General features: G+C 40.1%; 1 protein-coding gene across 3 annotated transcripts in view; it reads left to right on the forward strand.

Moving 5' to 3' along the window:
• plxna4 (plexin A4) overlaps positions 1-24587 on the forward strand; it is a 206585-nt gene that overhangs the window by 139482 nt on the left and 42516 nt on the right. For all 3 annotated transcript variants that reach the window (XM_029494738.1, XM_029494739.1, XM_029494740.1), the window contains 6 exons: positions 10226-10349; positions 13507-13660; positions 15957-16056; positions 16242-16356; positions 23103-23303; positions 24162-24258. In XM_029494738.1, coding sequence (XP_029350598.1) covers positions 10226-10349; positions 13507-13660; positions 15957-16056; positions 16242-16356; positions 23103-23303; positions 24162-24258 — 791 coding nt within the window. The remainder of the gene's footprint in view (positions 1-10225; positions 10350-13506; positions 13661-15956; positions 16057-16241; positions 16357-23102; positions 23304-24161; positions 24259-24587) is intronic.

Here is a 24587-nt window from a genome sequence, read left to right on the forward strand (position 1 = left end):
CCTTTTTAACAATCTTTTGTTTTGTTTTTTTTACAGTAAAAGAAGAAGTTAGTTTCATTTACTCAGTACTCGCTAAATCCAAGTTATGTGATATATGACCTGGTAAGAGTATCATTTGTAAATCACCTGCCTGTAATTGTCTTGACGAATATTTTTAATTACTCGTTCCATTCAGGAAAATCTGTGGGTTTTATGTCTCACTACTTTTGGTTGTGCGCTCCACCAAACCAGTGTAAAATAGCATTTTTCTGTTTGGTTTCCAGTCCCTCCGACACAGAGGCTCTTCTCCACAGAGCCAGTATGTAGAATTGTTAGAGCCACATTATGGATATCTTACCTTTTCTAATGCCAGTCTGTCAGCTGTCAGTTTTGTAAGTGGTTAACCAGGCTGTCATTGTGCCCATCACGAGTGACAGCCAGGCAGATTGGAATCCATATTTGGTGAAGTAGCATTGTCAAATTGAATGTCATCATATTTGTCATGGCTGTTGAGAATATCTCATACTACTCTGAGATATCAGTGTCAATTTAGAAAAAGTGGTGCTAATGTTGCAATGTCTTCACATTAATAATTGGCGTGACATATCTCAATCTCTGCTTTTGGCTTCGATAAGAAGTAATATTCCCGGAGTGCAGAAATAATTTTCCTTTTCTATCGTTTTTTTCATTTATCATTTTCTTTTTTGCCTCCTACTCTCCTCATCTCTGAAATATAATTCTGACCACACCGCATCCAGCAGGCTTATGACGCTTTTTTTTTTTTTTTTTTTTTGTGCGGCTGTGCATCTCTGTGCTTCCATCAAAGCACTTACAGTCAGTGGTTATCTATTATCCATATCCCAGATTGCTTTAGATGTGTGTTTTGATGACCTTACTTAATGTTTTTTGCTCATGCATGGATGTGAACACATGACGTTTTGCGCATAGACCATGTCACCTTACCACCTCTTCTCACTTCTTTCCTCTCTTCCTCCAAAAACTCACCTACATTGGTCCCTTGTCCCTGAGGGGACAGTAGGGACAGTAAAGTCCTCTGTGCCACTGACTACATGCAATTATATTCATCCATTTCATTAAGGAAGCACTGTCTATAGAATCAATAGTAAACCTCTGGAAGTGAATTTTGAATACATGATCCTAAATTGGTGGACCCAGATCTACATTATGCTCTTACAAATGTTATAGGTTTGAATGTAATTGCATGCATAGATCAGAGAAGACTTCTTTATCAAAATCAACAGATAACATAAATGTAAGTGCTTTTATGAAGTTCCATAGTCACTACATCACAACTTCACAACACATGTAAGTTTATTAGGCTGATACAACCTAGTTCAACAAGTCATACATAAACACACAAAATGGCTGATAAATCTTGCAAGCCGTGCTGCAAAGCTTCTTGTCTTCTAAGATCCTTTGTATTTCAAGGACATGTTTGGCGCCGTCAAATGAATAACCTTTTCGAGAGAAAAGCTAATTGGCAGAGCCACTGATTCTTTTTTCTTTCTCTCTCTCATATTCATTCTGCATCGTTGCTACCTGTCACTTTGTTCACAGTCATCCATTACCTCAGTGTGCTCATTACTGTGGTATGGCACACTAATTCTAATTAAACTGCAGTGCCACAATTAGCATGCTACCTAGGACATGCATTGTGTTTTGTTGCAGCGAACACTAGTCTCCCTTAAGAGAGGAAGAGGGATTGTTTACATCTAAACAAATTTTAACAATAAAAACACACCACCAGTATGGTATTGTGTTTTTATTGTTTCATTTTATTGGATGTAATTTTTCTATTTATTTTGCCAACACCTGGACATATCTAGCCACTAAGAGAAGAGAGGACTTTAATATGGGTAGGCTTTCCAAGTACAGCCTCTCAAATTGCAGTTCCACTTCATGGGTTTTTCCAAGGCAAAAGTCTGTCTTTTTAAATTATTCAAGACCTTTAATTTTAAAGCCCCTAGATCACAATTTGCTTCAAATTAGTCACAATCATGATAAATAACTGTTCAGACTAATATTCCCAAGTAGAATGTGCATTTTATGGAATTTTTGGTTTGAAACAGGGATATAACTTTGGCAGGTTTCAAATTTGAATGAATTCAAAGTTGTTTCTTACATCTTGAGATCCTTGCATCCATGGCACTTTTTCCGATGTTTGTGCCCAGGGGAGGATGGCCATCCCCTGAGTATGGGTGACTGGTTTCAGCCCCCCTTTACCCCCAACTCCCACCTCTTGTTGGATGGTAAGGGAAGTTGAGGGAAGGGAACAAGGCCAAGAAGTGACAGGGGCATCAGGATGGAACAGAGTGCTGCACCTCCCAGTTCCCTCTCAACTGTCACTATCTTAGTGTGAGAACATACACACAGACAGCTGCACATGCACAAATGCGCACACACACGCACACATGCATACATACACATACACACAAACACACAAGCACACAGGCCAATCTACCGAGCCCCAATGCACACACAAGCTGCACACTAACTTTTAAGGCAGGACCATTGCTCACTGTCACCTATTGTCACCCCGCCACACAGGAAAACACTGGGAAATGGAGATGCACACACAAACACATTCACAGGGGGAAGGTGTCTTGCTTTTGTCCACCAGTGAAAGAAGCAGGCACATGGACTGACATGAGACAAGGAGGATGAATGAAAGACAAGGTGACAGTCAAAGGTAAAGTGGAGTGAAGCTATATGGTGATGAAAGAGGCGAGTGCACACAATAATCTATCTGAAGAGCATAAATTAAACTCTAGGAGATATTCTAGTCGGGGATATGAGAGTAAAAACACTCAGAGGCACACACGAACATATTTCATCTTGCCTGTGATGGAGAACACCTCTGGGAGACGGTGCCCACCAGGTCACCTCATGTCACATCACATAGCTGTTCTTATGACAACTGCAGCATTGTAAGAATATAACAATCGTGTTATGCAATCCACAAGTAATCCCCTCTGATTTTCCAGTACAGTGTCAGAGTGTTGTCACCAAGATTACTCACATATGCAGAGACAGAAGTGTCATCATTACTCAGGACTCAAGCATCACTCCAATGATGCTTCATGTACAAGGAGGGATTTTCCAGAAACTGGGAGTAAATAGTAGTCTCTGCAGGGTTCATTTTCCTTTTCTTACAAAATTATATGCACTTCATAAATATATATATATGTGTGTGTGTGTGTGTGTGTGTGTGTGTGTGTGTGTGTATGTATTTCTGTAGGTTCTATGGAAGAAATGTAGTGTACTTTTTATATTTTCATGTTAGAACCGTAGAGGAGATGATCTAAGACAAAACTGTGTGAATGCATTTTTATGAGATGCCTACACATGAATCCAAATGCTTCATACAACTCTATTTTATAAGGACTTAGACTATCTTATGCCTGTAAATAAATGCACTTAAGCTACAGGCTGGATATTGACTCCTTGGATCAATAGAATCAAATATTGCCATCTGCACATGTACGATCATAACACAATATATGGAAGTTAAAGGCCAGATGCAGTATTGAGTCTCCTCTGATAAAGCCTGTTATTGCCCTACATTGTCATCCGCGGGGGCAGTTATAAAACATCATCAAACAGGGGGCTTCAACTCACAAATACCTTGGGAAACACTGTAGATGCAGTGCAGTGATAAACTATTGTTTTCTCTTGTCACAGTCTATTCTTCTTTATGAATGTGAGGTCAGATTGGGTTGTAATAGAGTAATAAATGGGGGTTGATATATGAGCTGTTTGGATTTCTTCCAATATAAGCTTTTGGATCCTGTGGCTGTCTTATCCTGTTAGTCTAATATTGCCATTGTTAAAAACAAATCGTAAGCAATCTTGGAGCTCATCTAAAAATAAATATCTAATGTTTATTTATATAATTACAATATGAAAAAACAGTAATGATGTAGCAATCTGCATGATTAAAAAGTACAATATCTCTAATGACGCTACACCACCAGCCTTCCTTTGTGTCAATACTGTGCGCCCTAATTGTCTAATTTGTGCTCTTTGGAATATTTCATAAAACAAAATGGCCCAATAATTCTGGTTAAAAAAATTCAGAGAAAAATTATTTTCGAAATGACATTGCTTCTCATCCTCTTTAACCTTCTTGCCCCTTAGTAACGCACATGCGAGCACACCTCCGTGCCAGACAGATAAAGCTGTTTAATATAGAGAACCTGGCCTAATGGCATCTGCAGGGGTAGCAGTGGCATCGCATATGCTAGATAAACAGCCTAATAAGACTACCACACCACCACACCATTAGATAGCTCTGCCAGGGGGTGGTTTGCAAGTGTTATGTTCTTTTTACGTGTATGTATGTGTGTGCATCTGTGTCTGAGAGAGATGAAGAGAGAGGAGAAATAAAGGTAGTTGGTGGCTTGGCTTTTGACAGCTGCTAAAATTGAGTGGTGGAGTGTGATGCACCAAAAATCATAGCAGAAAGAAACAGCCTCTTCTTGTTCACCCAGAGGGCCAGATTTATCCTGCCAACCACCATCTATTCTCGTGATTTTGTGCATGTGAGATCTAAATATTGGATTAATGCATGATGCTGGAAATAATAAATGATACAACTCTGATTTTATTCAAATTATTATGGAACATTTCTGGCAAAATTCGGTTCCATCCCTGGTCTCGCTGTTTTTATGTATCTGTTTATCTCATATGGCTTTATACCTGTGCAAACTCTCAGCAGCAGTGTTACTGTGTAATTTTCCGCTCAGCTGGTGTTCTTGCATTGGAAGTACCTAACGGGGACGGCTCAGAGATTTCTAGACCTGGGGGCAGCCACTTTGCAATTTCTATGTCTTTGGCTATGGGCTTGTAAGAGAGACACTGGTGTGTGTGTGTGTGTGTATACGTATATGTATGTGTTTGTTTTTTTGTGTGTTCGCAAACTGGAGTAACAGGGTCATGGCCAGTGGGCCAGGTAATGACTCTCCAACCAGTTCCCCCATGTGGATTTCTGCTCTGTGGACCACCACTCTTAATGATAGTACAGGGAGGCACTCTGACTGTTGCATGTGTTGTGTGTTTTCGTGTGTGTGTGCATGCATGTGCGTTTTTGTGTGTTACATATATGAGTGAGAGATGTAACTCTGCCGAATGTAGATTTGTCATTTGACTGAATCTGACACAGCTCCTGCTCTACAGTCACTTCGACAGCCTGAAGCTATTAGTATGTATAGGATTCCATATAGTGTCTGATGATGCATGGGCAGTATGGTAATTGGGTTTCAGTTGGTCTACAGAGTGGCTATTTGTTGTGTATTGATTTACCACAAACAGTAGCATAAAGCCTGAAACCCAGTTGTGTAGAATACTTTAAAGTCAGATCTTTTCACTGTCGGAAGTTTTATTGTTTGTTGAATATGCATACATGTATGAGATATAGTGCCTTAATGGTTTATCTACACACAGATGTCTGTACTTAGTGACCATTAATGTGTTTGATGTCTGTGAATATAACATTATGTGTGTATCTGCATCAGAGCGTTTATTTGTGCGTATATGCATGCTAATGTGCATGCTTGTTTCTTTCCAGCAATATGAGCATTTGATTAAGCTGAGGATTCCTGAACATTTGCTTTGTGAGAGTTTAATAGCTTTCATTTCCCACCTGCCTGACCTTCTCCATGTCTCACATTAGGTATGCATTACACCTGAAGTCTCACACAGCCAGATAGACCTGCATCCTCTCTTTAGTATATTCTCTTTATGCTCCCTCGAGCCCTGCAACCTGCATCCCACTGACACCTGATTAGTTTCAATCATAAGGGATCAAGCCTGGGATTACAGTCTATTCAGAGAGTGTTCTGACCCCTTTATTTTATATCATCCATCAATCTGTATCCAATACCCCATAATGACAAAGGGAAAAAGATTTTTTGAAATGTTTGAAAAAAGGAAAAACAAAAATCAAATCAATCAAATCAAATCAAACCTTTTGCTATGCCACTTGACATTTAGTTTAGATGCCTCCCATCTCTCTTGGTAGCCTTTAACATGTTTCTACACCTTCAGTGGATTCCACCTGTTGCAAATTCAGCTTTAAACGTTTGGAAAGTTGAAAAGGCACACATCAGTCTATATCATTCATCAGCTGATAATGCATACCAGAGAAAAGAACTAAGTATCAGGGGGAAGAAGCTGCAGATCTCATAGACAGGATTGTGTCAAGTTACAGTTCTGGTGATGTTGGCAGAAAAATCTGCTACATTGAAGGCTCAGTACTGTAGCCTCCATAATTTACATGATTTACTTGATTTTCCTTTTCATCTCATTTAAATCATATACAGAGTGTATCCTACAATACTGCACACATTTTAAGTACAGCTATGAATGAAAGAATGAATGGTGTTGATTCTTTTTTAAATTAAAAGTCACTTCTGAAGCTAGGCATCTATATTTTACAGAGTCTGCAGTGAATTACAACTATACGATTTCCTCAAACCATCATGGTCCTGACTATGGATAATTCTGTTTTATCTGCAGATACTGCAGACAAATAAACTTGTATTTAAACATTAAGGTCCATTGAATCACCAAAAGGGCTAAATCATTGAAATTATGTGATTAGATACATTATCTACAGGACCATCTAGCTTTGAAAGGCTATGACAGCCTCAGCAGCAACAATTGCAGACGCTAAGCTCAATCTCTCCTCAGACGCTCTCTAATTGTATCACCTTATCAAATGCTGGGAGAAACAAGAGTGCAGATTAGTTTCCATTCAGGGCCAATCCAACCCTTTCAGCTCGCTCTCATAATATGTTATTGCAAGCCGGTCAAACAGCTCTGCACAACAGCAGTGTTAACTAACCAAATGAAAACACGTTGGACATCTTATTCTCCACAAAAAAGATGGCCCCATTCAAGCTTTCCATGACTGTTATTTGAAATCTAAATTGTTTTGATTTCAGGGCTTCTTTAAATGGTCTATTCTGCAATGTTTACAAAGGGTGGGATTGTTTCATATTGTTGAAACAATGCAATCTGTTTTTTGTTTTTTTGTTTTTTTCTTTGAAGGTCTAGTTGGATAGTAATTGAAAACAATTATCCAGCGCTAGCTCAGATAATGACCACCTCTTACATCAGCTCAACCATATACTGCGTTATCTTCAATATCTTTTCACCAAATCACCAAATCAGCTACATAAGTTCCCCCTCTGTGGGGGGCGGGTGCACTTAGTTTCATCCAAATCAATATGTGTGCATGTCTTACACATTGCTGAGACATTTGATCAGGATGCAGAACTAGAACTAAAAAAAACTAAAAAACATCTGTTAGTTTTTTTTCACCCACCAGGATCCCACTAGGGCTTTCTGCTGCTCTGTACACCTGGATGAACATGAACACTAATGCAAAGGCTGTAACAGGAAAGGCTGAAAAGCAATCACATTAAAGAAGGGACTGGAAAAGTGTTTCTCCCACGAATAAACTATGCAAGATGTCTACATTGGACAATTTGCTCCACTGTACAAACACACAAAGTCTTGTCTGCACAGTCATCAAATGCAAAATCCCCAGACGACAGTCCATCCTCCTCCACCAGCTGCATGACTGGCAGCAGGTGGTTTGTCTTGTCTTGATGTTTGCACACGAGGCAACCAGTCAGCAGATGACATTGAGCTGTAGAAAACATTAACCCAGGATGATTTTTTTTTGGAATACACTATTATTTTTGTGGATATACCCCTCTGTGACAAAACTCTTCACTGCGTCATTGCAGGAGTCTCACAGAATTGAGACGTGGTTCTGTTGCCCATCCCTGAGGGAGGCAGAGAGATGAATAGAAGAGAAAAAGCCTCACTGCATGGTCTATGTCCGGGATGTGAAAACTAATAATTCGACCTGTTGGCTATTTCATCTTTCCCAGCAAGTCTGCGACCCTTTGACTCTAAAAACCAGATGAAACTTGCATCTCCTGCAGGGCTACATGGCAGCTCCATAGACAAACAGAGGCCATCCAAAAACTTGTAATACAGTTCAGTGACTTGCTTTACCACTTCTATTTATGACTAAATGACATTTCAGAGTTGGTGAAGTCAGTACATTAAAGTAAAAAAATGTTAAACTGCTGTAGCAAATATGAGGAATTAAAAGCAGAGTGCATTTTCTGTGCTGATAATCAGATTTGTTCCTCTGAAAATGTGTATGTTGTAAAAGAAGTTGTAATGGAGTTTAATACTGGTTCTTTAAGGTGCACAGAGGAATCAGAGGACTTACCCTCATGGTAGTGGTAGCAAAGTTAAAGGTATGTGTAGTGTTGTAAACAAGATTAAACTAGGACATGAAGAATGACTGTTGAATCAAAATAGCTTAATACTTTATTTAATTGCAAATATTCGGAACTGAAGACTTTCTCTGGTGTGTGGTGTGTGATGTAACGGCATCACATCATTATTCTTCTTCTTTTTTTTTCCATTTATTTGTATGCTCTCTTATGTCTCAGGAATCAATAAATGTAGGGTCTAACAGTAAAGGCTAGAACTGCAGTTCAATGTATGTTTGCTTGGTATTTGTCTTAGTGTGACAGTGAATTATAAATTGGGAGTGCTATAAACTACTGATTATTTGCTTCAGTATTTGCTTCAAATGGTTCTGTCACTCAGTGGTGAATCACTTCCACAAATAGTGGCAGTAAATGCTAATAATAAAATACTGCTTGTCTTTTTGCCATGAAATTTGATGATTTTCTTCCAAAACACAATACATGGTGGCACTGTCAAGGTACAACCAAATAAAGAAACATCATTATACACTGGAAGAGTAACAGCTGAGTGTATACTGTAGGTTTATATATATATATACATTTTTTGGTGAAAGTGTGGATTTGTTTTTTCTTAGTGGGCTGTTTGCTGACTGGGGATACTTCGATGTCACAGCCTTATTAAATCAGGGCTAGAAAAGGAGGAAAAGACAGGAGTGATAGAAAAGCACTAAGGAACTCAAAACGATTAAAGCCCTACTCAAACCGGCTTAGCACGGAAAGTCTCCCAGAAAGCCAACAATGGTTGCCTTCCTTTATATTTTGCTTTCCTTTCCACTGTCTCTCTTGCACACTCTAACTCTCTTCCTGTTCTCACCCTCTCTAAAACAGATTATTTCTATTCTTTTTCTTTGTGTCTGTCTTCTTTGCAGCAAGTTAGGCCGCTTAACTTTACAATACTCGTGTCAGGTCAAAACCCACCCTCCCTCAGTCTTTCCAATTCAGGATAAAAAGCTCCTTGCTGCATAAGGTATTACTGTATCCCACACATCAAATGCCTTGAAAGTCTTTCTTTCATTTGTTCATTATTACCTCCTCTCTTTTTTTTTCTTTTATTCCTCTAATGGAGTTTGAGGGCACTCTCTGGATTTGTCAGGCTTTTAATTGCTCTGCAAGTTTTGGTCTAAATCAATGGGGGATTATGCTTGAAGAAAGTTTATGAAGGAATTAGATGAGAAGAGGATGTGGGTGTTTCGAGAAGAATTGAAGTTTGAGGTTATATCACAGCTTTGGCTCATATATTTCTGAATTTCTCACAGGACATATATGTATCATTAACTTTCATCTGTGTTATAGTGGCCACATTTGGTGCAATCTTTGAAAAACTGTTCACTGAGAGACTTTGGAGAAAATGAATTTTTGCTCCATTGCCCACCTCTCATAAGCCCAATGATATCTTCAGACAATTGGGAATCTCAGCCTGTGAGACAACAAGAGATTTTACAACACAAAGAAGTCAATCCTGCAACCCAGACCCATGTAATACACCGCATTAGAGCTGGTTTGGTGTTGAGAGTGAGAAGAATCCATCCACGCCCTGCACCAACATCCAGATCTCCACCTGCGCTTGGCATTAACCATGAATGCCTGCCATTAAGACAGCTTTTCAAAGACAAGGCCTCTCTCTTTCCCAACAGACTGGTTCCACTTCCACATATAGAGCAACCATTGTTTCAAATGCAACTACTTCCACCCCCCGGAGACCAGGTTTCAATTCTTAAGGCACAGTAGCTAGTGTTCTGCCAGAGAGGAAATATGATAAATGTGTCCAACTCTGTCAGTCAGGCAGCACAGGGACATTTTCTTTGTCCCAGATGCCAGCAGGTGGAAAGGGGTAAAGCCTGGTCAGGTTACTATGTGCATGTATGTGTGTGTATGTGGACATGAATTTGTAATCCGCGAATAAAATCCCCTCTCATGTTTTTTTCCAGGTGCACCAGAAAGGAGAAATGCGAGCGTTCATCAGAGCCTCGGCGCTTTGCTTCGGACATCAAGCAGTGTGTGCGTCTCAGTGTCCACCCAAACAACATCTCAGTGTCCCAGTTTAGTGTCACGGTGAGTGGAGAGAAATGCACTACTCATTTTTATGAAACAAAGCTCTACATGTTTGAGTATATGCACATTTTTTATTATACACCTCATCTAACCTGCTTCATGGCTGCAGCCTTTTTCAGATGTTTCAAAAGAAATTGTTAGCTGTCATTACCTTATTATATTATTCTTATTATTATGCTTGTTCAGTGTGCTGCAGTGAAATAAAATAGGGTAGTGTTTGTGTTAGAAGTGATTGGATATACTGGAAGCAAGATAACACTTCAAACAAGCCTTTATTTTACTGTTGGTATATTGGAGTAAACAGTGTGGCTTACTGCAGGTGTAGCTCGGGAGAAAATCTTGTCTGGCAGATTGACAGTAATGCACACTCAAGCTTATTTTGTAATACTATGTAATTACGCTCTGGATACTGATTAGCAGCCAGTGTTAAATGTGTAATCTTGCTTTACATTATTTTATTGGCTGCCAACATGCATCCTTGAAATCTTTGCTCACCACTTCCTCCTCTGTCCAGTGAAACACTTTCCCAACCAAAATCAACAAACTAACAGTACACAGGTTAGCTCAGCTGTGTTTAATGGGATTGTTGCTTGCTAAACATGCCACTTTTTTCCCTGGATGTTCCATTCTAAAGCAGCTGCCAGATTTAAAGGATTTGACTTGGTTGTGATTGTTGAACTGTATTGATTAGTGCGCAAGTACTTGATCCATCAAAACAAAAAACTGTGCAGCAGGAATTGGTACAATACAATTTTTTCTGAGTAGCCATATGCGCCATGTGATATAATATCAATGCAGTGCCATTTGTACTCTTCAGCTTTATGCAGCTTGTTTTTCTATATGCAGGCTCTAAATGATTATGCTTTGCTAAGCTTTACTTATCTGCAAAAATGTGCACTGCATTTCAGTAAAATTTATGAAATGATAACCTATTTTAAAGGTTGCCACACTGAATATTATAAAAATACTACTGACCTTAACCACTTTGATTTCACATGTCAATGCTCGTTTCCTGTTTATTGGCGCTGAGAACCCTGTGCATAAATATCCAATGTGCTTTTCTAAAGTCAAGCCTGAATGACAATTTTCTGAGGTCACACAAGATGGTACACCTTTTTGAGGTACACCTCTACATCTCTCTAATAATATTCATGGTGTGTGCGCCTGATCTTGCTCAAGCCTGAACCTTTAGAGAGTTAGTGTTTAACCTTTTCCATGCAAGGAGGATTTACCCAACGGCCTTGCCACACATCTACCATCCAGCTGATTGCAGGGCAGACACTTCTGCCAGACAGACAGGGGCTTCTCCTTGACCTTTGTATTATTAAATATTTGTTGTCAAATATACACAAAGGCATTCTTAGAGAAACTGTTTAAATCAGACCCTCTCTAGGAAAAAAAAAAAACAATCTAGTTTCTTTCATCTTAATTCTGCTTTTGGTTGAGAATGAAATGTTCCTGCTGTTTCAGGAGGGAATTGCCTTTATATGCATACACATCTTGTTATTTGTTATAGTATCTTTCTCAAAGACCTCACATGCTTTGAAACATGGCTGACTTACAATAGCATTTATTATTACTGGTTAAATAGCTGAAAATTAGACAATACTCACACACACATTATTTCAAAGAGCAATCTCAGGACAGACATTTGGAGGCAATATTTGTGACTTGAAATTAATGTGAGGAGATATAAAGTTCAAGTTCAATATTTTCCTCTTGTCTCTTTGTTGTGAAATTGAATTGGGTTTGAATAAATTTTCAGCAGACTTCTTTTTTTACCATGGCAACATGAGCAGCCCATCATCATATATCCTCAGCATTAAACTGAGTGTGTTAGAAATCACAGGAGTGTATTTGTGTGTGTGTGTGTGCAGGTGCATGTGTCTCCGTCCGTGTGGCAAATGTTTCTGTTACCGTGAGTGGCTTATTTTCATATTTATTCAGCCCTGCTGTAGCAAGTCTTGGCCATGACTGCTCTAAATGTAATTGAGGAAACCCAAGGTCTGGCTGTATTGCATCTTTAAAAAGAAATAAAAAATTCAAGTAGAAGAAGGAGCGAGGTAGAGTGAGCAACCAGAGAGAGAATGTTTAAGAGATAGAAGCCCAGTCATGCGGTGTCCATCTTATGTGGGAAGCTGTGTATCTGTTTGCACGCATGCATTAAACTGCAATATAAAAACAGCTCAGGTCAGCCCTTCTCTGCCGCTGAGGTGGCTTTCAGCATCAGGTCACAAGTGTACCATAAACTGCACCTCAAATCAATGGTTGGACCAAGGTCTAGTGCAGACACCCTTTACATCAATATGTATATTTTGGGCTTCCTGCCATCTGCCCTCCTGACCTTTTTTTTTCCTTCCTCTTTTCTTTATTCAAAGTCATAGTTTTTTTTCCACCTGCTCCATTTTTTTATGAGGCTCAGAGAGCTTACACAGCATTTTCAAATAAAGTATAAAATTTGTATTATATATTTCCCAGAGTCCTCTTTTACCTCCATGTCCAGCAGGTTGTACATCTGCCCATTTCTCTTCCATTCTTCACTGCCTCATTTGTTCACCTCAGTCTTCCTGATCTCTGTTCTCTCTTTCTATTTTCCCCGCTTTTCATCCTGCACTTGCTTCAGCCATTTACGTTCACTGGGTTTGCTTTATGTCTTCTAACTTCTCATTCTTCCATTTACTTTGACTCTTTGGATTAATCATTTTTTTCACTGTATGCTGTAAAAATGCCTCGTTTTTCCCCCTTACAGGGCCTGAGATGGACGACATTAAGATGGGATGTGAAATCCATACAGCTCAGTTTTTCTATGTTGTTTAATGCATCAGTTGCTTCATCCAAAAGTCCCTTGATGGCTCCTCTGACAACTGGCTGCTCTGCTGATGGATCTTTAGTCTTCACACAACTTGCAGCTGCGCCTCTCATGAGCGAGATTGCATTACAGTCATACTTAAAGAACATATTTGCTCCAAAACTGATCTGTGTTCACAGATCTAAATTGCTTACCATGGATGCAATTATAAAATGCACTTCGTCATATTTTAATCTGTTGAGAAAAGGAAAAAATAAAGTCACAAAACAACGCACAGCAGATATTTGTCTGATATTGCACAGAAGACTTACTTCTCTGAAAATACTATATATCATTCCTTTTGTCCAGTTGGTGCTGGAGGCCCATAATGTCCCAGAGCTTTCTGCGGGTGTCAACTGCACCTTTGAGGACCTGGCTGAGATGAACGGCTTGGTGGAGGGAAACCGGATCAAGTGCTTTTCACCTGCGGAAAAGGAGATGCCACGTATTATTGTTGACAAAGGTAATGGTGTCCCCTTGGTGTGGTTTTTTTTTTTTTTTTTGTTTTGTTTTGTTTTTCACAAACATCACTGCCTGTGATAACATGGAGGAAGTTTGCAAATAACTGTTGAAAACAATTCTGTATTTGTAATATAAAGACATATATATGTATGTATAATATGAAATAGTCATTTCCAGAATCAACAGGTGATCTTTTATATACGGGGAAATCTGATTTCATCTGTATGATTTCCTTTCAGTCAAAGCCATGCCAGACCTAGGGCTATAACTCTTCTATGAATTTTTGTTTTCTCATTGCCACGAGTAACTCCACAAGCCTCGGAGCACTGCCTTAGGACATGTTTAGTAATTGAATGAACATTAGTTATTATTCTGCTGTGGGATTTGTTTACCTCTTCCCTCAGAGTGGATTGATCCAGAGGGAGCAATGAGACCCCAGTTAACCCTATTGTAAAAATCAAGAAAATCAAGCTGTACAGTCAAGTGTTCTTACCACAGCTAATTCAGAGCCTTCAGATTATAACATCCTTGTATCTCACTATTTTCATTATTTTCAAGAGGCCAAGACCTGGCACATTTCATTCTCTGAGCAATGAAGGGAAAATATTTTTTCTCTTCTTTATTTCCCTGCTCTTTATGTCCCATCGCCGTAGTCAGCTAAGCCTGGTCTAATTGAACCAAGCTTCCATCTGAGAAGGCCTGTCCCAGAGCACGTAATCCTTCATTACTCGCAGTGTGTCCTGGTACAACGAAGATACCATCCTTCCTTAGTTCCATAAAAAGAAAGGATGAATAATGAATGAAAAGAGGAAAGGATGGTGATCCATCAATATTGTTCGAAATTAGCATATATAGGAATCCTACTTGATGGTTTTTAGGCAATATAAGAGCTCAAAATAAATGGCATTCACACCTGCCTGTTGTCATTTTCAAAGATTTTATCTATCAATTGCTTAATATATTGGCTTAAGCTAGATATGAGGTAAATGTAGCCTCACTCTGGAGACAGGGAGTAGGAGACCAGTGTTACTCGGGGCAGCTGCATTAACAGAAATATTCCACACTAATAAAATAAAACACACTGCAAAAAAATGATCCACAGATTGACAGCATGCAGATTCACAGCTGACAGGGAGCCTGAGGGTGCTTTGGGGAATTAAAAGCATTTGTTCAATATTTGCCTTGTCAGTCACATGTAACGCTGGTGATTCTGCAGTTATACAAATATAAATGTGCAAATATGTACTCTGTTTCTCCGTCACCAACAAACAAAAATGCTTTTATCCTTTTCATATGTCACAAAGAGGAAAATGCTGCAGAAAACGTTTTGCCTCTATTAGCACCTTTCATCTTCCATTTTTACTAGTACACATTAGTCTAAGCTTGGTTGAGAGAACAGGGGAATGAGGGAAGCTAATGGGGGCGGGGGTAGATTTTGTTGGTAGGCTTCAAGATAACATTTAGGTGTCCTAATTAGGACAGATCTGTTGTCAGCAGTGCTTTCCTGTGATTGATGAATGATTCCTTCTTTGTTAGAGAGATGGAGAGAGACATGGGGGAGAAGAAAGAATTGCAGTGTGGAAGGAAGCAAAGAGACCTGTGTGTAAAGATAGAGTGGGGATGAGAGAGAGTGATGTGCAGAGGTAGAGAGAGCAGTTAGAAGTGTGGATGTGCTGTTGAATTAAACATGAACTCCTTCATTAGGGCCAGACAAAAGGACACACCAAATACAGATGAGGCACAAGCTTACACACACACTTGCACCTTGACACCCACACAATCGCACACATGGATTTCATTTCATCTTCCTCCCCTTTTACCTTGTCAAAGATACTCTCTGGAAATTTTTTCCAGGGGAATATTTTCAATCCCAAGGGAAATGTGTGTGCACCAACTTTCATTGTCTCATGTAAGGGGGAAGGCATCGGGAGACTTAACCTGACAAAACCTCTCTCCCCCTCTCTGTCTTAAGATACTACCTTTACTGCTGCAACAAGCTGAGCACCTGTGGCTCAAAGTAGCGCAGTCATAGTGCCTTCATGGTAAAATCTAGTACAACTAGATACTGAATAAGGATATGTAAATATGTGAATAAAATTCTCAAGATACAAGGCTCTCACTGCTTGTAATGGAGAAGTATCTACGGCATGCTACAGTTGTTCTTTATATGAAAAGTTGAAAGAAACCATTTCTAGTGGGATTCACCATACAAGTTTTAAAGCAAAAGCTATTATTTTTATTTCTCCTTTGCTGTTTTTCTTTTCTTTTTTTTTTAATAAAAAACCTCTTCTTTCTAGGTGACCACCAGATCGTTCAGCTGTATCTCAAGTCCAAGGAGACAGGCCTGGCATTCGCAAATACCAGTTTTGTTTTCTACAACTGCAGTGTGCATAAGTCGTAAGTCTGCCTGGTGAATGATTTCAAAGTTGCTTTCAGATAACTTAAGCTTGTCACTTCATGCTGATTGTTTAAGTGTTGGAAATTGTATTATATTCAGCATATAAGTAAGACATATTGAGCTTTTGTTCACCAGTACAATACCAGTTAACATTCTTTTTCCTCGCCTCTGTTCTCCCATTCAGGTGTCTGTCATGTGTGAGTAGTCCCTACCAGTGCCACTGGTGTAAGTACAGACATGACTGTACCCATGACCCGCGCACATGTTCCTTTCAGGAAGGACGAGTCAAGAAACCTGAGGTGAGCCCCAACTGAAGGCCTGCAAAAAAAGAGATATACTGTGATGTGTTTACTTTTTTCTTGTTTAATCAAAACCCAACCTGATAGATGAAGAATAAAGCCCTCAATAGATCTTTGAGCTGTGCTCAGGTGGTCTAAAATTTCTAGCAGCACCTCTAGGTTCAAAGACAGATAAGACCCATTAAAAGAATGTCTAAGAATCCCCATGGTTTTAATGCTGTCCAGCTCCAGACCACCTTTGCTTATTGGGCCAGCTAAGTAATAAAACACAGTGAAATAAATTGAGGGGAAATGTTTGGCTACATGAGACTAATGGCTGTCATTATAGGTTTCACATGCAAAAAGAGTTATGTTAAAAGGATTGAGACACCTTTCAGCTGTAGTGCTTCCATCTGGCAGGAGTCTCTTGGCATGTCTTGCTCTTGACTGCACATCAAAGGGCAGTGGAAGCTAATAAAACAGAGCCATTTCCTCTTGCCCATCCCTATTCCCAGTGACAGCTTAGTCTGTGTGAATTATCAATAATATTGGCAGCCAGTTCTATTCCCGTAGAAGCAGAGCCCACTGTAATTAGGCTCCTCTGCTGCAGAGGACATGCTTCTCACTGGATGGGGTACATTCAGTGACTGCCCCTAACCCTCCTACTTCGCATCCTGTGAGAAAGCTCCCACTCTGATCTACAGGCAATGCCACAGTGGCAGCCTTCAGAGTAGTACAAGGTGGTGAGGAAAGGTTTGAATATGTGGCTGTGTTCATCTGTAATGCTGGTGTGGGCCTGTGGTTAACTATATCTGCATGCTTCTTTGTATTTTTGTTTGTCCGTATGTGTGTGTGTGTGTGTGTTGACAGTTTTTCTTTGCTTGTGCCCTGCCAATTCACAGTACTTTTCCAGGGAGGGTTTTACAGGGAGTTAGTGGCCTGTTAATCCTAGCCTGAGGTGAGCTATGATGAAGATCACTACTGCTCATGTCTGGGTTGGCAGGCGCTGCACAACGGGCAGGGACAAGCTTAGCCAGATTGCCTCCTTTGATGAGCATTCTGCTCTCAACTGTGTTATTCCGCCCATGTTTCCCCCCCGAGTCATTCAACCTGCTCAGATGACATTATTTTCCTTTTCTGCCACTTCCATTATCCTTTTGAACCTTCTGCTTTGTCAGGCCCAAGCTTGAGTCTTTGCAGGTTTACTTTTCCAATTAACTCAGGCGCTCCTGGTCAATATTGACAGAGGATAATAGAATGTGAATTCTCTCCCATTGTGTTGATGACCCAAAAAAAAAAAAACAATCGGTATAAATAAAGTCAGGGGGATTTGATATTAGCAGATTAATTATGTCCCTGTTTTGTCAGGTTGCTTCAGAATAGCAGGTGTTTTTCAGGCTTAAGGATTTTTCATTTGCTTTTAATTAACCCCTCAAATCCAGTGTCATATATTTGGTGCCAGACTTTTGGTTCCTGCTTTGAATTACTAATTTAGCCACACAACATGACCATCCAACAGAATCATGCCCAAATTCAATGAGAAAAGACAAGCCAACTTTCTTGTCTGAAATGGAATGACCTCTTGTGCTGGAGTTGATTTTTTTGTATACTATTACAATAAAGGGATTCTAGGCAGTGATCTAAATAATCCCTTAACACTATGCTAATGATTGATGCCAGGCAAATCTCCCTACTGGTTGAGCTTGTTGTTAGTATGCATGGCAGCATAGACTTAAAGCCAAACCGGGCCATACAGTTGCTCTCTTTCTATTTATGCTAGCAGTGATGTGGGCACCATGATCAGATGTTTGATTGTTGGCACATTAACCATGGCCATGCCATGCCAATGCCCTCCATACATCTCAAGGACTTTGCCATTCTGGTGAGGCTTGTTGACAAAGAACATGCGAGCAGCTCTATTCGGTTACACTGAATAAATAGCCACATGTAACGACTGACCAGTGCTGTTCTGTGGATTATGGCATGAATAGGCCACACTCGTTTACACAAAGAGCAGTGTTTGTTTTCCTACCCATTTAGCACTTTTTCAGAAAGCAAAAGAAACCAACTGTCACACCTAAAGGAGGTATATAGGAAAGTATTCTCATATCCTGCTGAGCTGCCAAGCTTTTCCCATGTTCACATGTTCAACTCATAGGAAGATATAAAGCACACAAAATATTAATGTCATTGAATTCATATCCCTTTCCCCAAGCACGTGTATATATATTAGTGAATTAGTTAGTTCCTGTCTGGGTTGTGGTGATCGATGCCTTGGAGTTTATTTACTAGGAACTTATTGATCAACGCATCAATCTAATTTTATTAAAGTAGCTAAATGCCAGCAGAAATAGCTGTTAGTAGCCAATATTAGACAGGGATGGTGGAGAATCAATAAGATACCCTGGCACGAAAGCTAAGGGGTCAGTTGAGTATTAGCAAAGTCAAGGCAAAGGGAATATATCAAATTGAAAATGAAAGGAAGTGAAATAAACTACATTTTTGTTTTACTTTACAAAAAATTTTTAGATCCTTCTGCCTTCTCCAATCTGAGTAGTTAGTTTAGGGAGAAAAAATTATCATAACCAATCGAACCATACTTCCAAAACCAAAATTATAATGAATCACCGTGGACAAAGAAGCACAAGGAGACCAAAAAGGAAATCGTTTAAGTAACCAGGGAAGAGGTATTTGTGGGAAAATAAAAAAAGGTGTAAAAGGGGCGTCTGTATAGAACCAAGGTGAAGAACAGCAGGGAAGGAGGGAGGGTGAATAGAGAGCAGAGAGTGTCTTTGCCCGAGGCTCTCTAGGAAATGGTAAAACAGAGGCCAGTTAAGAGAAGCTCTTGGTAACCACAAGGTGTGTCTTTGTGTACGTGAATGAAAACTTAAGATCCTCTTCATCTTCACACTCTCTGCTGCTGCAATTACAGGCTTCTCTCTCTTTCTCTTTTCCTCTCCCTTGCTTCAAACTATGCCAAGGGCTTTTACATTCACAGTTCCCACTCAGCTTCCTACTTTCTGTCACTCTCCCTATCTCCACCCTTCACACCTCCCACCAGCCTCTAATTATCAGATCTAAGTAGGTCCCCAAGAAGAAAAGAAGTCTGGAAAGAGAGGGGGAGAGTTGATAAGAGAAATGACAAGGGTCAGTGAGCTAGATAGGATGAATAACAGAGGCTTGGTTTAGAAAGAGATAAATGAAGGAAGTATAAAGCACAAGGATGGAGGAGAGTCAGAGCTGAGGTCGGACAAAGCAAAATGATGGAAAGAGGAAGAATGAAGGATGATAACGTAGAGATAAAGAGATGTGCTAACTTGGTTTTCACAAGTCAGCGTTATTATGTTATTATGTGCTTATTACATTGTGTGATGGTGTCATGCTGTTAACAGGTGCTTTTTTGCTCCTTCATTACACGACTGTAGAACTTTCATCTCTGCCTTTAGCAAGGAGAGAATAGTTTTCTCACCGAAAATACCACAAAGCTCCCTAATGCTGCTGGTGGCTAACCAGGTTTGTTTTCATTTGTCCAAGTTCTGAGATATCTTCCAAATCAGCAGCAGGATCTGTGTCCAGAAATAGTTCCTGTTTCACTCCTCATATGTCGACAGTTAGAGGTTTTGAACAGGCAGACTAGAAGTGGCAGATTTTTTTTCCCAATTTGGTCAGTAGATTTTTCACTGAAGATGCCTCTAGAAAACTTGTTGCTTTTAAACATTAAAGAAATTTAAAAAACTCCCCTGCTTTATGTTAGGTTTACAATAGAAGCCTCAATGTCACAAAAAAACATGAACCAAGGCTGAGTGACCAACTCCATCACAAAACTTAAATGGCATAATGTTGTTATTATTCTCTCAATTTAAGTCTATTTGATTCGATTAAAATCCTGAAATGTGTAATTTTTAAACCCTTCTATTTTTCACTTCACTGTCCTTGTCCTTTCTCTGACAGTCAACAATTAGGTGGAGTGGAGAACTTCAAGAGTTGTACTTTTTAGTTTTTTTTTTGGGTCTATATGGTGGCACACAGCAAGAGCATGTGCATATTTATGGGATTGTGTGTCTGTTTATGTAGTATGCAGCTTGTGTAAATGTATCTGTGGGGCAATATGCATTTGCTCCTCTGTTATTTATCGCAGGGTTAGGGTTGGGGGTTGCGAGGGTGGGAAGGAGCTATAAAAGCACTGACATCAGATCAACTTAGCATTGGCGTAAATCTTAACAGGCGACAGCGAGCACAACTGCCAACGCCACCAGCATCAGTAGCCAACTAGAATATACACACCACTGAGAGCCCACTTGGCCTCAGGGACTGCTGGGAACAATCATCGTGTTATATGAGTGTGTCTGAGTGTACATCTGTACACACAAACAGAAAAAACTGAGGCAACTCAGGGTGTTAAAAGATTTGCTGGGTTGAATTTTTTTTTCCATCATCACATTTTCTCACAGTTTTTGAAGCAAATATGTTTTGTGCTTATTTTACTGTTTGCTCTGTCACAAAATAAAAATGTTGAGCAATCAGATAAATCAAGATTTTAAAGATTTCGAACAGACAAGGAGCTGACAGGCTTTATTGCACCTGAGGCTGATTGTGTGCTGTTTAATGTGTGAATTACAGGACATATATCTGGTTTATGGGTTTGAATTAACTGTGTGTGTAGACCTGGCAGTGCTCATGTGTTTATGTGTGACCACATAAGATGATTTACCTGAAACCCCATAGATGACTATTTGGAGCACAGCTGTGACTGATGTTAGTGTAGGAAAGAGGACTGGAAGGTGTTAATGATATGTGTACGTGTGTGTGCAGAGTCAGCTGAATCTGCATTTTGGAAGTTTTCAATCTCCTTAGCATGTGTTCAGAAAGGCAAGATGATACAAGAGATGCTGTCAGGGTTTGACTTGTGGCGTTTATCTTATACTGTAATGGGATTCCAAGGCTGTGTGTGTGTACATACATCCACATGTTAGTGTATTAACCTTCATCTGCTTACATTTACAAGGAAGAGCCATTTTGGTTTGAGTTTAGGGCTTCAAATACTTAAATTCATTTTAGCTGTAGTGATGGGTGTGTGCATGTAGGTTGTGCATGCGCGCATGCACACACACACACACACACTCCTCATCACCACATACAGCCATCAGTGCAGATCTCTGCCTCTGAAATTCAGCTTAAGTCACCATGTTAAGTCATACTCCACTGCCTGCCATGCCTTCATTTCCACAAACCAGATCAAATTTATTGTCCCTGTTATTCAAGTGTATTAACTGGAAGAGATGTGATTAAAAATGGATTGCATCTCTCTTTGCTCTCACACTCATTTTTGTTCTCCAAATACGACCCTTCGTTCTTACGAAAATGAGATTTGGAAGAGCAAACACACACCTCTCCTTCCTCTCCTCTACCACTGAACTCACTCACCCTGTGTGTCATTTATCTATAATGACTTTGTGAATAGTGTCACAGAGCATTCCCCCCTCTCTCACTGCGCAGCCATCCAGTCAGTCACTCAGCCTAACCCAATCAAGTGGCTTTTAATGAACTTCAAACAAGTGTTATCACCCAGTTCAACGTGCGCTATGCTTCACTCCCCCTTAGCTCCATCCATGCAGGGGTTCACCTTATCTGCTTTCCTTCTTTTCACCCTTTTCCTTCTGCCTCTTTGACATGCTAAGGCTCCTCCTGTCGCATATGCTTAATGGTGTTTTTCACTTCTTTCAGTCGCTCTGTTCTTTTGTTGTTCCTCTCTCTCATTTTTCCTATTTTGCTCTCTCTCTCTCTTTATCCACTGCTCTTCTGCAAAAACATGAAAGTTTGCAAAGTACTTGGGAAAGTGCTGCTCTCTATTTATTATCTTTTTTCCTCTTTTACCTCCTGCCTCAGCTTTAACTTATGCTTATCAGTCAGTTTCCTCCTCTTGCCACAGTTTTTTTTTAAACGTGTGTGCTCTGTCATCCTCTGTTTGTCTGCTTTTCTTCTCTGTCCAGCTCTTCCCCTCTGCATACCTGTCCTCCTCTTCTTTTCTCTCCTCTCCTCTTCCACTCATACATGTTCTATTTTTAGCCAGTTAGTCATGCTTGAACTGATTGGCTGTTAATTTTACACCTCCAATCGCTAAGGGACTTGCTGAGTATCTCTCTCTGTCTTTCTCTCTTAAGGTCAATCATTCTTTCCTAATTAGTGCACAGGTAGAAATCACTCTTATTTTGACACATTGGACATATATTTTCATAAATAGCAGCATAAAAAATGCTACCTAAACAAACAGAGGTCATATCTCTGTATAACAGTTATTCATTGTATCATGTCCTCTACCATCAGTAATGATAGTGGAGTACCGATTGACCTGACCCCTCTTTAAGAGTGACTGTGAGCAAGTCCCAGGCCTTTCTAACTGAGAGACCCTGCTGATATTAACCAAACAGGAAGTATGACAAACAAAAGCTTCCCAACTCCTGAAACAATTCACACTTGAGTGGAATTGAAAGTCATTGAAAATGAGTTTGCTAAATGCTGGTGACAGCTACCTGATGTGATAAATGATGCTGATGGCCCTGTGTGTTTACAGGCTCTGTGCCTGTTAGATGTGAGAGATACTGTTTCTACATTTACATTGGAAAGGAAGAGCCAGCTTTACATTTGGGAAAGTTGCTATCAGATACAATTTTTCCTAAATGCCACCATTCTTCCATTAAAAAGCAGAATTAATGTGGCAGGGAAACTGCACTACATTATCATTCCTTGTCTTTTTGTCTTCCTTCCAGGGGTGTCCTCAGCTATTGCCTGCAGAGAGAATCCTGGTCCCAGTAAATGTGGTGAAGCCCATCACACTACGGGCAAAGAACCTTCCCCAGCCCCAGTCTGGTCAGAGGGGGTACGAGTGTCTGCTGACTATCCAGGGGAACGAGCACAGAGTTCCTGCCCTTCGCTTCAACAGCTCCTCGGTCCAGTGTCAAAACACATCGGTAAGGAGTGTGCGTGTGTCAGCTTATGTGGCATATCATCATTGACCGCTTCCTACCCACACCCCAACACAATCTCTATAAAGAAGCACTATTTCTATAAAGGCTTCCCATAAAAGAGACAATAATACTTTTTCAATCTCTGCCACACAAACTCAGCCACATGCACACACTCATACACACTGATTCCAGCTCAGGGGATTTTTGCTCTACTGGCTAGACAGTGGGTAGATGAGACAAGAGCCTGACTTAGTCTCACCTACACAACCATCCTTGCGATCAGGTTCCATTCACTGACTGAATAGTGCATTGACAGCAATGGAAGAATAGCATGAGAAAGGCTTTATGCTAGTCTTGATGCTAATCGTCTGTTGATACAATAACGTCTCATCTTCCTGTCTGTCTTCATCACTCTGAGTGCATGTGTCAGTGTCTGTGTGTAGAGATGTCTGTGGGATCCGTGTGCATAATCAGAGTACAATCCAAATATTGTACTTTGATTGAGCAGTGAAGGAGGGAAACTGTAATTTAGCGGAAAATTATGATTCTAGCATCAACCCTCCATGCTGGTGTTATACAACCAAATGAAAAATAATCTTCTCTTTGGAAGCTCTCTGGTGTGTATAGTGTGTGGTTGCGAATTCAGTGTGCATGTGTGTGATTTCATGGGTGTATTCGTTGTGTGTGCAGCCACCTGTTGATGATGTATTTCCCATTCAAAGGAGGATTGTGATACCATAGGCTTTTGGACTTGGAGATAATAGACAGTTTAAAGTAGCTTAACAGCTCCTCTTTTATTCTCTCTCTCGCTAATACTCACTACCCTATATCTCCATTCCTCCTTGGTTGCCATGGTGATAGTATTTCTATGATGGGATGGAGATGAGCAGCCTCCCCGTAGAGCTGACCGTCATCTGGAATGGAGATTTCAGCATTGACAACCCTGCCCACAACAAAGGTGAGTCTGACCATAAACATTGCATCTGCATAACCCCGAATCCTGTAGATAAATCGAACCCTAACCCTAAAACCAGGCCTTTAAAGTCCTGAGAACTAATACACACATCCATATAAACTTCTCATTGTCTCATAAAACCTCAGATACATGTAGTCAAAATCTGATAAACTCTTTCACACACACAAATAGGCACCCACATACACACACAGCAAAGCTGCTGCCTCCCCATTGTTGCCCTTGGATCCGGTCTCCATGGTAACAGGTGTGCGGTGTGCTGAGGTGCAGCATCTGTCCTCTGATGTTGGTGTGTAGAGTGGTTAACTTTAGCG

This window comes from Echeneis naucrates, chromosome 23 (genome assembly GCF_900963305.1).
Source record: "Echeneis naucrates chromosome 23, fEcheNa1.1, whole genome shotgun sequence".
NCBI classification, from domain to species: Eukaryota; Metazoa; Chordata; class Actinopteri; order Carangiformes; family Echeneidae; genus Echeneis; species Echeneis naucrates.